This window comes from Antennarius striatus, chromosome 23 (genome assembly GCF_040054535.1).
Source record: "Antennarius striatus isolate MH-2024 chromosome 23, ASM4005453v1, whole genome shotgun sequence".
NCBI classification, from domain to species: domain Eukaryota; kingdom Metazoa; phylum Chordata; class Actinopteri; order Lophiiformes; family Antennariidae; genus Antennarius; species Antennarius striatus.
This window is the reverse complement of record NC_090798.1, coordinates 12,455,574-12,470,262: the sequence shown is the minus strand read 5'-3', so window position 1 is coordinate 12,470,262 and position 14,689 is coordinate 12,455,574. Positions and strand designations below refer to the sequence as shown.

Sequence of the window (14,689 nt, the reverse complement as noted above, 5' to 3'; positions counted from 1 at the left end):
CGTTTGATCTCAGGCATCAAAGACGGTGAATCAAACTGAATGCCCAACGAGCTACGATGCTAACATTTTAATAACGGGTGGGGAAGATCCCAGCCAATGGGGCTAAAGTGCCGTCATCAGCTAATAACGCAGGATGGGTTGAGTTATGTCCACTGGTGAAAGTCACGTATTCACTCACATACTCATGGACTGATACCATGGTGGAGTATCTACATGCTAGTTGTACTTAAACGCTTCTATTTTATGCAATTTTTTGATTTCAATTCAATTTAATTCATTCCTCCCCAGTTTTTACATGTTTCACTTTTATCTAATATATTAGCCAGTTAGCTGCTGCATGACTACATTTACATCTAGACCAGGGGTGTCAAACTCATTTTAGTCATTTCATCAGCATCACGGCTGTCCTCAAAGGTTCTGAGGTTCTGGCTCTGGGATCTACCGTTGATGTGTGTGTAGCTAGTAAGCTGCTAGCAGCAGATAGCATCTACCTTTAAGAGGAAGAAACTCTGCTGAAATTGTCCGATGTTGAGGAGCTTCTGATGATTTGAACAGATGAAGGGATCAACGTGAAAGGTTTTGTTTCAATGCTAACGGTGAGAACAGCGTCACGCATTCTGCGTCTTAGCTTTTGGAATAGCGGTATCCTTTCGTTCTGTTGTAGAGTGATTTCTGTGTGAAGTTTATTTTGTCCAGCTGCCATTTGGCGCTCAGCTGGTAGCGTGCCACGGATATGTTAGCATTTTATCGCTGGAAATAACTGGAAAATGACTTTAAGCAACAAGTATGCCGGCAGAGAACTAAAATAACGAGCGATAACATGCTAAACGTTGGGGTTTTTTGTCCTCGCGGGTTATGCTTGACCAACGCCTCGACAAAAGTAGCTAGTCATGGTTTATATAAAGGATCCAATCTCTTCTATTGATAATTAACCAATTACAATCCCCAAGGATAATATCCCCTCTTTGCACTAATAGTGATTATCCGTGCTTTTTCGTCCACGGATCGACCTCCTGGAAGGATGCCTGGTGTTTTGCTGGGAACGCTGTCCTGTAACAGCGTCGGTGTTGAACAGCAGATATTAGGTGTCTGTCATTTAGCAAAAAAAAACAAAAAACTGGCAGGATGACATACAGTTTTTAATTTGAAAGTAGTTTTTGGCGCGACTGCGATGAGGAAGTAGACACTAGAGAATTCTAGAGGGACAGAAAGAAACGGGAAGCGGCGATGCTCCGAAAGGTCATAAATGTGGAATCTGCACCCGGAGCTGCTGGGGGGTACCTGGTTACCGCCGGAAGGGACGTTTTTAGAAGTCTTTATTAAAAACTGATTTATGGAGGGCTTTATTTAAAATAAATGACAGATTAATCGATTAAACATGTTGTGCGTGAACCAACATCGCCGTACGTCAGCTACCGAATGTGTGCTTCAGTCTCTGGTTCAAATTAAGCTTTTCTGCTGTCGCAGAAAAACAAAACCGCGACGCGCGACCAAACCCCCGCTTGTTTATGTATCTGTGTCTATATGTGTGTGTGTGCGTGTGTGTGTGTGTGAGCGCTCGGCGCCAGTCGTGCTGTCACCAGTCTCCTCCCTCGGACGTCTTGGGACATGATGAAACATGCTCTGCGGACCCCCAGGGGCGCGAGCGGTTGGGTTGCGGTGGTAACAATGAGGCTAACGTTCACCAAGCTGTTGATTGGTGCCAGTCGTGTTCCGTCTCTCTGAAAATCCATCCACAGGTGACACCGACTCCCAACGCACAACAGAACACAACCGCACCACGTTGGGTTTTTTTAGGGGGGTGGGGAGAGGTCACGGAGCAGGGAGGTACTTGGAGGAAATAATTACTCCTCTATCAAACGAGGAGGAAGTCGTTTGACCGGTCAGGCTGCCCCAGTGGATATTAGCCCCTCAATGAAACAAAAACACCCCCACATCCGGTCTCGCAGCGGAGGGTGAAGTGAAGTTGAGACATCCAGGCAGAATATTGTGGTAATTACAGGCCCCGACAGCGGATACACACTCAAATTATGTTGTGTGTGTGTGTGTGTGTGTGTGTGTGTGTGGCATCATAACGTTCCCTTCATCCACATTCCACAGTGCTGCCGGTGTGTTCCCGTGGTTACTCCTCTGAAACTCGGAATGTTCACGGATTATCCAGGAATAACGGGAGTGCTGATGCTTTAGCGATGTTGGGGTGGGGGGGTGGGGGGGGCAAATCCAAGAGCCAGAAGACGCGTCAGGAAAAGATGTTTTTCTTTCCAGCGACTTCTGACAGAAACGTGACGTTCATGCAGCATGAAGACAGACGAACACGTATGCACATGCAGAACCGTAACCCCCACCACCACCATCCACCCCCCCCGACCCCCCATCGGACTGGATTTCAACATTTTCTGACATGTTTTCTCTCCGCCTCTCGTTCTGAATCAACAACAACCTGCCATGACAGTAACCTCCATCCTTCAGATAATAGATTATTTTCCTTTCCTGCTGTCAGACGTGGGGTACACACTCTTCTCCATCATGGAAACGGTCGGCACTTTCCACATTTCCTTGCATGCAGCTATTTGTCGAGTCATGAAGGAAGAAAAGGGCGTTTCTTGTTTTACGTGACGCAGCAGATCGGCGCTTGTGAAACGCCATGAGGTGAGAGACAAGAATGAACTTGAGCCGAGGTGAGGGAGAGGAGCTGGAGTCTGTGTTGCACCATTGTTGGATAATTTGTACGCCGTCGTGTTAATGTGGGAGCGCGTCCGAGACGCCTGGTCACAACTTTCACAATGGGAATTCCAAAAAGGGCTGACAGGTTTCTCGTGGTCGGTCAGTGGTTGTCTGGCATCTGACTGTGTGTGTGTGTGTGTGTGTGTGTGTGTGTGTGTGTGTGTGTGTGTGTGTGTGTGAGAGAGAGCAGCTGAAAGAGGCGTTGCATTCACTTGTCTTTAGTCATGAAGGGATTCTCATCCACATCCGCCCCGATCTGAAACCTTGACTCAGCGGCGCCGCCGAGTCGGAGCAGGTATCTGTCCAGGTCTGTCTTTTTTAACGTGCCCTGCGCGGTGATATTTGGTTGTTTTGCGCCCCCCCCCCACGGCCCCGACGGGCCGTCATTCATCTGAACATTTGTGAATTGGACATGACATTCATGCTCTGATACAGAGCAGCAGCCAGACTCAACCCAGTAGTGGACATTAATGCCTGGTGAACTGGACGGAAAGGTAATCCGGATTTTCCATTTGACAAGGCCTGGTAGGGGAGTGCTGAATAGTGTGTGTGTGTGTGTGTGTGTGTGTGTGTGTGTGTGTGTGTGTGTGTGTGTGTGTGTGTGTGTGTGTGGTTCCTGTACTACGCTGGACTAACTCCGCCGAAGAGCCGAAGGCCAGCTGGGGCCCTTTCTAATAAGGAAGTGGGACTTCACCCTTCCTTTACCCCCTACCGACATATGACACACACACACACACACACACACACGCGCAGCTACATCGTTTTCTTGACGCTGGGTCTCACTGATTACATTGGATCGGTGACCTCTGACCTTGCCGATAACATTGTCGATTAATTGATCAATGAAACAAATTTCTGTTTCGAAAAATTTCAATAAATATTTTAGTAAATGTTTCCCAAAAAAAACACACAAAAAAAAACGCTCTTTCCGCAAGGATCTGGATTAAAAAGTTAATTTGGTAAAATCAGCATGCTAATCAGATAACTGTTTCCATATCAACAATTTTATTTAGGATTTTTTTTTAACCTATAAACTTAATCGATTTAACTTCTATTTGCCGTATCAATATCATAAAAGAGTGATAAAAAAAAATCACGTTAACCGTTTTTCTAGACAAGTTCCAATCATCAACATCCACGATCAAGATCAGGTGTAAGTTTTTAATGGATGGCAGAGCAAGGTTGTCATGGAGACCATGGATGCGTGGACCCGGAGCGGTTTGATTCGGAACAAACGACCTTTCTGTTCACGTTCAGCACGAGATCAGTGATCACCGATGACACGTTTGCTACATGAAGCCGATCTAAAAAGGTGCACACGTTCACGAGCGGCGGCGCCGCCTCCCACGTTCTCACACCGCTTGTTTACCTCTCTAGTCGTACATTAAGTCTGCGAATCAGTAAACCGCCTTCAAATACGCTCAGACGTGTTCAATGATCAACCCGACGTTTAACCTCGGCGTCTCAGCCAGAACAAATAGGGGCGGGGGGGGTCTGGAGGTATGCGCTGCGTACGCTTAGCTGAGCGGCTGCATAACGCAGCGATTCCGTCATCCTTCATTGAACGCGCAACGAGGGCATTAGCCAGGCCAGCCGTGCCCCTTTAAGAAAAAACACACCCCTCAGCTTAGGGAACGGTTCCCACTTCCTGTCCTTGTTCATGTTTAGTTTGTTAATTCATTTTTATTCCTTCATCACCCCCCAAATCTGGGTTAGCATGAGTTTTTGGGCCCAAAAAAATTGCTAAAGCGTGTTTTGTAAAGGATCAGCTGGTCGGACCCGACACGTGGAACGGTTCCCCGACTCTGGAGGAGCTCTGTTTTTTAAAGCGTTGTCGTCGTGGGGTTTGGAGACGACACATGCTAACAGAAGGTCTGCATTACAAACAGCTGGTGGGAGTTTAACAGACCTGGTCAGACAAAGAGCATCCAGGAAAGTTGCATTGTGGGAGACGTTGGCGATCTTTTTGTTTTGTTTTTTAATATTTCTGCTTTCTCCCTCAGGTTCCTGATGTGTGATGGCGGCCGCGGCCGGCTGTGACGGGCGTTGCTGATTGCCTCTCGTGTCCCATTAACCACCAGGAGGACTCACCTGTCTCTCTCTCTCTCGGGGCAGCGTACCTTCAGGTGAGTTTTATGGGGGCGCCACCCAGAGAATTTTTTTTTTTTTATTAAACGCCGCTCCTCTTCCTTGTGTTTGATTTGAACGCAGATACTTGGATTGTTTTTTAGGCGCTGCCAAAGATAGTATCAGACATTTATGGGAAGAAAGAGTGTGTGGTCTGGGTGTGAATGTGTGTGTGTGTGTGTGTGTGTGTGTGTGTGTGTGTGTGTGTGTGTGCTTTCCTTTGTGATTCCACTTGCGTGTGCATGTTTGTGTCGTTGCTCTTGATCCCCTGTGTTTTCATTAGCGTACACGCTTCGTGAGCGGTGACCATGGCACCCTTACCTTTCTTTTTTTTTTTCTGCATCCCTCTCTCTCCCAGGCAGCAGCAGCCTCATGGGCCTCAAGACCTACCAGACCCCAGCCTCCATCACACATCGAACACCCCCACCTCCCCACAATCCCTCCAACTCCTTTTTTTATACTGTTACGTACCGGCAGCGCTTTGGCTACACTTCCTCCGAAGTGTAGCACGGCGACAAGGGAAGTGTAGCTAAAGCGCTAAACCGAAGCGATGTTATTATATGACTACGATTATTACTATTCTGTATATCATTCATATTAATGTTATTATGATTATTATTAAATCCATGTTGAAGCATGAGTTTGCAAAAAAAAAAAAGAAGAAAACAAAACAAAACCCAATGCTGTACATTTTTAGATATTTTAAAGAAATACAAAAAAGTATTTTTGTAATCAAGACAATGTTTGAAATCTTTTCCATCGGTTCATGTCGTGCTAAAAGTGTGTGAGGATCTTTCGTACGTGTTTTTTTTGGGTTTTTTGTGTTTATTTCCTGCTAAACCAAAGCGGTTCCTGTCGGTTTTTTGCGCTCGTCTTCTCTCCCGCCCCCATACTGTGTGGATTCGCGGTCACTCATGTGCGTCTTTTACCCGGCGAAGCAAAACTTTATTCGCGTCGGTGTGACCGAGACGAACACACCTCATCCAGCTCGTAAATTTTTTGCCGCTTGAGGTAATCAGATGTGTTGAAAAGAGGCGCTGACGTGAAGAAGCCATCGCTGGTGACCTCGTAGGCAAACTGAGCCCGGCTATAATAAGGACTTTTTTTTTTTTGTAGCAGGAGGACAGAAGCACAGTATAGAGAAACAAAAAGACCAAAGGCATTTTCTTTACACTGGAGAGCTATCTAGGATAAGTGGAATTATTCCGTTGTCGACTGCTTTGTAGTCCTCAATCTGATTTCTTATGAAGTATGACATTATTTTTGCTGCATGTCTCTTTTGGTGTCACTCCAAAGAACATTCACTTTAAGCATTTTGTCTCTTTTGTCTATTTTTAAGGAGCCACTGTGATTGCTTTTTTCTTTTTAGATATTTTGAATTTACATAGTAATGATTGGAGTGTAAAAAAAAAGACAAAAAATCCCCCCCCCCCCCCCCCCAAAAAAAACCTTTTGTAATCGTGTTTATTCTGGGCCTGCAATAACATCTTTGCTGTCTTGACATATCATCAAGTGATTATATTTCTGTGACTTTCTGGCATCGAAGATTCTCATTCATGTCATTTTTCACACAAACGAGCTGCGATTGTGGCGCTTTGACGAGGCCAAAGTCGTGTTTCAGTGATGTGACAATCAAATACTGTAAGAAAAACAAAAAACAAAAAACGTCCATGACATGTTTAGCCTAGGTGTGTACGATCAATATCAGAGTGGTTGAATCATATATTCAGTGTTTGTAATGAATAATAATGATATGCACATAATGTCAACTGATTTTGAAGCAGTTTTTAAAGCCGAGTGTGGCACCAAATTTATTAGAACAAGTATTTATAAGGCGTGTGTGTGCGTGTGTGTTTTTATGGGTATTATGTTTTTAAAGCTCATAGAAGATGCCCATCATATAATTCATTGTAAGTATTATTGTAAGTTTAATTGTATATTCATTTGGTAATTTTTCTAGAGCTTCTGTTTTGTGTTTTTGTGTCGGATCAATGAAACTGTTTTACCTGCATAATTCACTGTGAAAAAAAAACCCCCCGTGCTCTTCAACAGATGGATTTGGTTGTGTTTCGGCAGCGGGACGGTACGGACGCTTCTGGAAGTCGATGTGACGATACATCGCAGAGAAATATTCCTTTCCCTTTCAGTAAACCGTGTGTATGTGTGTGTTCTGTGCATGTTCCCTATCCATGTTTTCATTTTCCCTTTTCCCCCAATACATTACAGTACTGTTTATTTATAGCCGCTGTGAGGAGAAAATGTATTTCGGTGAATTGCAAAGGGTTTATTTCAAACCTGGGGTTAAAAAAAAAAAAAAAAAAAAAAAAAAGGTTGATCAAAATGAGAAGTTTTTAGTAAAATGTTAAATGAAGACATTTCAGGCCATCTGCCATTAAAGGTTGACATCAACTCTGCTGTCGCGTTACGTTTTTTTTTAATTTCTTCTCATTGTAATGTGTTTTAATGAATTTTTGCTGAAAATTAATGGTTTAATTATAATTAAACTTTATTTATCTTTAAACATTAATGGTACTGATCAAAATGTGAAGTCAAAGTGCATTAGCTAACTCTATTGCTACTGCAGCTAGCTAACATTACTGTTCTGCTTTAGTTCAGCACCAGAGATATTAAAATTAACAACATAAAAAGATTGTTAAATATAAAGTTCATAAATTTGTACTATTATTTGTTTTTTTATCAGTTAGCCTCTCCTCTCCAGCTATAATGCTAGCTGGTATTACAAGACTTTCTGTATATAGATTATTAAATTAATGTGTATTTTATGTCCAGACTAGTCCGGTTAAAGACTGGACTAGTCTGACTGGACTAGAACTGAACCTACACTTAAAACCGGACCTGAACTTAAACGTGAACCTGCACCAAACATGAACTGAAACTTAAATCTAAACTTAAACGAAACCTGAATTTGAATCTGAACCTGGGCTTATATGAACCTGTATCTGAATCTAAACCTAACCTAACCCTGTGCTAATCTTACGTCTAGTTACTGCGTTGAGATCGTACACATTGATCTTTCATCTGGATTATTAAAGTACAAATATATTACCTGATCAAGTTAAAAAAGGACTTAAGTTACATTTTTATAGTTTTGCTAACAAGCCACACCCCTCCCATCTTATAAACCTATGTTTGCGTCATAGCATAAAACTTTGACGTTAAAAATCGCCAGATTTGCAACTCTTTAAAATCTGGATATAGATTTTTTTTTTTAATCCACACCATTAATTGATATAGATAAAGAACAATGCCTAAATATAATCCCCCAACATGAAATAAAAGACCAACTAAAATAAATCATGGCTCTAGGCTGACTTCCAACGCCCTAAAGACACGAAAATACGTGAAGCAGTTTCTCTGACAAACCAAGACGCCGATAAAAATGTTGAAAGGAGTGTTGAGGAAAACGGGATGGTTGCTGGAGGACAATAAAAGGTTTATTTTATTACTTTTCCCCTTCCTTAATAAGCAGATTCAGTGAAATCCTAATTCCTCAGCTTGTCCTTGTTGCCTTTTTACCCACAAAGACGCCCCCCCCTGCACTGAGCTCAATTTCCTCTTCCACTATCACACCTGTCATCGGATCACACCTCCCTCACATTCCCCCGGGGGAGGTGGGGCCCGTCGGATCCTGATGTGGGATCCAATAAAGTGGTTTGTGTACCGGGACCCCGCCCCCACCCTGCCCGCCCCCTCCCCCGCCTACCTTGTGACAGGGGCCACATCCAATTTAGCTTCTCGCTTTGCAGTCTTCACTCCCTGTCTGCTCAGTCACACCAGGTGGCAACGCAAGAGTGTCTCACACACACACACACACACACACACACACACACACACACGGTGTCGGATCGGACTAAAGAAGGGGTTAAAGTGCTTGTGTGTCGCCCGTGTGGGGGCGAGGGTGCGTAATGATTTCGGTTCATGCTTGCAACACTTAGTAATGGCGTTCCTCTATTTTTACGAGTCCATTAAAGAGGCGATTCCGTCTCTTCTCACTCGTCCTCATTAAACCGGGGTTCATCTGACGGATCCTCGCTTCAAATCTGATTTCTCTCCTTCTAACAGAAAAAAAAAAAAACCCACTTTAATTAAAATATCTCCTGATTTATCCATTTCTCTGACATCAGGGCCTGGATTTTATTTTAATTTCCCCATTGGCTCACAGTGAAACATTAACCACTACTTAGTGTAATAGTTTGCTATCACACGTTGCCGTTAAGAGTTCTTTGGATCCCAAATCCTTTGACCTTTGCCCTCTTAAATGAAACAGCGACTTTGTCAGAAGTTTTAGTAATAGCTGGAGGAATGGCGTGCGATTCAACCGGTGGTTTATTTCACGTTATTGAAAAGTTATATTGTTTTTCTTTATAGTCACCGAGGGGGTAGAGATCTCCAGGCTAACTCTGAGAGCAGTCAGATATTAAGGTCTCGTCCAGCCAAAATACTAAATTTAGAGCGGTAGCATGCTAAGCTGCTAATATGCTGACATTAGCAGGTGATATTTAATGTGGTAATTTAACTCTCTCATACTTTATTGGAGTTATTTTGGGCCTTTCATAGAGAGAAGGAGGATGCTCGTCGGAGGTTTCAGACTTTATATCTGCCTATTTGTCTACCCAATGAGCTCAGCGTTTTTTAGTTAGCGTCCCTCCATTACTCATCCCCCAACCCCCCCACCCCCCCCCCCCCCCCGGGGATTGATCTCTGGGAAGACAAAGAGAGAAGATATGACCTCAGCGAACAATCTGCTCTGTTTTCCCATGAAATCATCCCCTCATGTTGGGTTACGTGAACGCTGAGGCGTTTGAGAAGCAACAAGCGACGCTGACTCGCTAGTGACTCATTTAACAGCGTGCATGTGAAAGTCTGCCGAGTCATGGTCTGAACCGTGATTGGCCCAAAGGAGGTTGTGGCTTCTCGGAAGGATTAGCCAACCAGAGCGCTGACACCTGAAGTCTTCAGAGCGAATGATTTTGATTTCACAGCGGGGGTTGGGGGGGGTGGGGGTGGCGTAAGGGTGTGGAGTGTTTTCTGTCCTCACTCTTCCTCCTCCTCCTCTTCCTCCTCTTTCACCCATAGCCTTCGTCTCCCTTGGGTGGGCCCCTGCTCCCACAGTCTCACAGCAATCAAAACACCAAAGTGACCCCCCCCCCCACACCACCACCGCCCGCCTCCCACCACCTTCCTGTTTCTCATCCAGTCGTCTCTGCTTGAAGCTTTGATTCCAGATAACAGCAGAGATTATTTAAAAAAATTAATTTTAATCATTTTAGATGAGCACTAAAAATAATACAGATGTCTGTCTGCAAGAGGGCGGGTGTCACATGATAACCTGACTGAAGGTGACGTCATTCAACGAGCAAGGAAGAAGAAAAAGAGCTCGACAGCACCACCCGGTGGTGGTAATGGTGCATTACAGTCTGCATTTAGACATGAACACGTTTGCTTTGGAAAAACGGGCGAGTCCGTTAAATCTATGAGGTGTCTTTGTATACATGGATCTCATGATTGATATGAGTAAGTTTAAAGCTGCTCAATTAAAGTATAAAAACGAAAACAGACTGAAATGAAACATCTATGCGTGCAATTATTCTAGAGATTTAAGAGTAAATATTTCCCTCTAAAATGCTGTGAAAATTTGCATCAAATAGGAAAATTCGACTATAAAAACCTCAAATATGTCTCCTTAAAAGGGTTCCTATGTTTTTATGATTTGAAAATTATAAAAATAAGCTTCAAACTCAAGGTGAAAAAAAACCCAAACAAAAAACAGTAGGCTAGAAGGAATCTGTTACTAATGTAAGACACAAATACAGCCTTTAAATTAAAAAAATAAAAAAATTCAAGATTCACTTTGAACAGTGGATGAAAAAACAAAAATATTCAGGGAGAAGTCAGAGGAGTTTACCCCTGCTGGGGATTCAAGGGTAAAAACCAGCCTTCAAAGCTTTTTAGCATCACTTCATACCTGGATGAAAGAGGGTGTCACTCATCTCTCTCTGGGTGGGGGGGTGTGATTGAGTGATGGCAGACAGGCTGTCCAGATTTAGCCAGACGTCTGTTGGGATAAAAATACCTCTGAGTGATCAAAACTGTTCTATTTTTAAAAAATGCTCAATGTCTTTGTGAATATAGTAAATTAATAATTTGTCTCATTTGGCGAAAAACGAGTGAAAGCATTTATTTGCCAACCGGCTTTGTCGGGATATTAAACGGTTTTAACGCTTTCATTTAGCGCATCTAGAACTAACGGTTTGCGTATGGCGCCCTCTGGTGGCCACATCTGGTCAGCACACGCGTCTCCAAATGGGAAGATCCTTCTTTTGTTCAGCTCCATCGTGTGGGATAACCTCTCCAACTCATTGCCAGCACATGACATCACCCTGCTGACGTCATGTGACCTGACTGGAGTCAGTCTGGGGGTGGGGCTTGTTTCCCGTCATAATTATAAACTTATCATACTCATAAAATATTATCTCTGTGCTTGAACACCATGACTTCATTTGGACTATTGGAACGACGCGTTTATAACTGGACATATGCTGCTTAAAAAAAACCGAATCAGATTCCAGAGGGACAGAAATCCGTCTTTATTGTTATTGACTATAATATACATACGAACCATTAGTGCAAGATGTCATCTGTTGCTGCTGTAGTCGTCTTCACACAATCACATCTACTGTGGGATGCTGCTGTTCTCAGGCAGTAAACAGTTAAGGTAAACTTTGGGTCATCTCGAAACTTTTTTAAAATCAAGATTTTTAAATGTACAATTTCTGCCTCCAGTCCAGTTCAAAAAAGATTTCCTTAAAAAAATTCAATAACATTTAAAAAATTCACCACCATGGCAAATATTTCTGGAAACAATGCACATCAGATTATCCAGACACGCCTTAACAAAATGTTCTGGTATTTATGAATGAACAGGACATTGTTTTCTGCTTTTTTGCATTTTACAGACACATTAAGGAGGCAAATACTACATATTTGATGTATTTTTTCAAATTCTGAGCCGAAAAAAGAAATACTGTAGTCAACTAGTCCGTCCTTGAAACTCTGGATAACAACAACATGTTGAGGTATATGAAGTCCCAGAAGAATACACTTGACTTTGCCTCATCTTGTGAAAAAATAAAATAAAATAAAGCAACCCACAAATCTATACCGTGTCACCTATATGAAAATAAAACATGAACCTCCGAGTCCGGGTTACTGCTTCTTGAAAATCCTTTTTGCATCCACTCCCTCGTAGTGGTAAGTCTGTCAGAGACACAGAGAGAGAGAGAGGTCAGTCGAGTTATTGAGACGTTTATCGGAACCAGACAGATTAACATACGTTATTGATGAGATGCATGTGAACCCGCTGACCTGTACCAGCTCTCCTCCCACCAGAGCTCTAGTGGTGGTCAGGACCTTGTTGTTGTCTTTCCTGGTGAATTTGCCTTTCAGCATGTCACCTTCCATCTCCCACGCACCCTGGTTAAAAATACACAGTCGCTGGTTGAAGCGCTTTAAAGCTCTTTTTCATGTGGAAACTTTTTTCAGCGTTGACTTCAGCTCGGCTCGTCTCTCTTGGAAGACAACCTGTTTCCTAAAGCCTAAGCGTCGCCTGCTGCATTCTAATGATCCAGCAGACCCTGAATCGGCCTCAGAGACACTCACTGAGACTTCGGTGCCGTCGGCCAGGCTGTAGTCGAACTGGACGCCCAGGGTGAAGTCGATGTCTTTGGTGCGGAAGGTGCTGGACTCTTTGATGTGGAACTTGTCCCCGGTCTGCTCGATGGTGATCTTCAGGTTGTCATGCTCCGCCAGCTTCCGCTTCATGACATTAATGCCTTAAAAGACAATAAATATAGATTGGACTGCCAATAAATGTAGATTACAACATTTTCTGCACTATAAGGCGCACTGGACTATAAGGCGCGCCTTCAATGAATGGCCTATTCTAAAACTTTTGTCATATATAAGGCGCACTGTCGGTTTTTGAGAAAAATTAAAGGCTTTTAGGTGTACGTATTGAAAGTCGACCCTTAATCTTAATTTGTTGTGTTAAACCATGACCAGGATCGGACTTGGCAATGATTGGCAGCAACAAACACATCAACGCCACAGAGAAATGTCAATCTTTACAGATAGCTGTGACCCGGTTCTGCACACCTCCCCATCATAAACCAGATTAGGAGACCAGGTGAGGCATCAGGTCCCTTCAGGGTTGGCCCCCCAGCACTCACCCATCTGCTCCATGAACTTGTCGTAGTTGTCGTTGCTTTCGACCTTCCAGGTTCCGTTGAACGTCATGGCTGCAGAGGCTCGCGGGGTTGAAGGCAGCTGGTGATGAAGCGCTGACAGACCGTGGGATTGGGAATACCCATCAGCCCCCATTTATATACACCCCCCTTCTCCCCACCCCCAAACCCCCACCACCACCTCGGCCCACTCGCTCTTTCTCCTCCCCCTAGTTGGCATGGGAGCCGCTCTTCTTTATCTCGCTGATAATCCGTCTGATGATGTGGCCGTTTAAAGAGTGTCAAATGTGGGGCGATCGCTGCTCGACCTCCACGATGCACTCATAAAGAACCGGAGGCCAACTTCGCCCGGCGAATCTGGCACAGCTAAACACTGCTCCATTGTTCTGGAACAGGGAGAGAAAGGGTGGGCTTTCCACCCGAGCACCCATTCTGGCCCCCTTTCATTTTTTTTTTCTTGGGCTGCCCTGTTTGTGCCTGGCATGAGAATGAGTTGTAAACCATTGTTGCTGCAGACTGTTTGACAGTGAGAACTTGGATCGGGATGCCAACAAAGAGTTGTGTGTCCCAGAGAGAAAAGAAAGGAATGGAAAGACGAGAAACTTTCAGCAGGAATTCGTCTTTCAGTCTGAAGTCTGCATCACTTTTTTAAAGTTATTTCCAATCAAACTGATTTAAAAGAATAATCCACCCCAGCCTGGTGACTGGTTACAAGCCTTCTCTGGGGCGTTGAGCAGAGTCACATGATCTTCACCACTGGGAGGCGTCTGACCTTTTGTCAAGGAGATTGATCGGCTCTGGTTGGAAGAGAATAAGCTATCGGAATGTCATTCAGAGCCGTTTTCATACTTCATAAAGGAATAAACAGGCATGAAAGCTCATTTTTGATTCCAGTTTCTCAGTCTGCTGATGCAGATAGTACAGCTGAAGTCTGTTGGGGTTTAATTTCAAACGTAAATTATTGAAACTAAAAAGAAACCAGAAGACTAAAATTAAATCTGCTCTGGAAAAGAAATATGAGTAAAAATGTTGCTTTGGCTTCTTTATTCCAGGTAAAGTGAAAGAGTCCAGGTTCAGAATGAAGTCCAGTAAGAATGGAGAAAGATGGACCTGAACTTAAAACCTAAATCGAAACCTAAAGCTAAAGCTAAAGCTGGACCTGGACCTGGACGTAAACCTAAACCTGAACCTGAACCTGAACCTGAACCTACGCCTAAAACCGGACCTGAACTTAAACGTTGACCTGCACCAAACATGAACTGAAACTTAAATCTAAACTTAAACTTATCCCTGAACTTGAATCAAAACCTGAACATCAATTTGAATCTGAACCTGGGTTTATATATGAACCTGTATCTGAATCTAAACCTAACCTAACCCTCAACCTAACCTGAATCTAAACTGAACCTGAATCTAAACTTGATCCTGAAACTAAACCTCATTATATTAAATTTGAACAATTAGAAACACGCAGAGAATATTTTTACATTATATATTCTTTGATGACATCATTTCTTTTCTTCTTCATGGTCAAGACTCTTGCATATCTTTTATCTTTCATGCGACAATAATTT

General features: G+C 43.4%; 2 protein-coding genes across 7 annotated transcripts in view; one reads left to right on the top strand and one right to left on the bottom strand.

Annotated features, from left to right (window-relative positions):
* The window catches only part of LOC137590262 (RNA-binding protein with multiple splicing-like), a 28,413-nt gene extending 21,195 nt beyond the window's left edge, over positions 1-7,218 (top strand). For 3 of the 6 annotated variants that reach the window (XR_011034345.1, XR_011034343.1, XR_011034341.1), the window contains 2 exons: positions 4,728-4,850; positions 5,214-7,218. The gene's annotated coding sequence lies outside the window, so the exon portion shown is untranslated. Of the gene's footprint in view, positions 1-4,727; positions 4,851-5,209 lie in introns of those variants that run through there. The other 3 variants (XR_011034344.1, XR_011034342.1, XM_068307769.1) reach the window with 2 other exon arrangements.
* Positions 7,219-11,444: 4,226 nt separating this feature from the next.
* On the bottom strand, positions 11,445-13,259 carry LOC137590484 (fatty acid-binding protein, intestinal-like). Its single transcript, XM_068308120.1, has 4 exons — positions 13,101-13,259; positions 12,532-12,704; positions 12,238-12,345; positions 11,445-12,129 (listed from the first exon to the last, which is right to left on the bottom strand). Exons 1-4 carry the CDS (start codon positions 13,249-13,251, stop codon positions 12,079-12,081), a joined length of 483 nt encoding a protein of 160 aa, XP_068164221.1. The 5' UTR covers positions 13,252-13,259; the 3' UTR covers positions 11,445-12,078.
* Between the last annotated feature and the right edge of the window lie 1,430 nt (positions 13,260-14,689).

What these genes read in the sequence shown, in the direction of transcription:
- LOC137590484 (XM_068308120.1), bottom strand. Translation starts at nt 13,251, where the DNA reads ATGGGGGCTGATGGGTATTCCCAATCCCACGGTCTGTCAGCGCTTCAT. An exon ending in CCGACGGCACCGAAGTCTCA is followed by an intron (nt 12,346 to 12,531) that starts GTGAGTGTCTCT and finishes ATTTTTAACCAG; the next exon opens with GGTGCGTGGGAGATGGAAGG. An exon ending in TGGGAGGAGAGCTGGTACAG is followed by an intron (nt 12,130 to 12,237) that starts GTCAGCGGGTTC and finishes TGTCTCTGACAG; the next exon opens with ACTTACCACTACGAGGGAGT.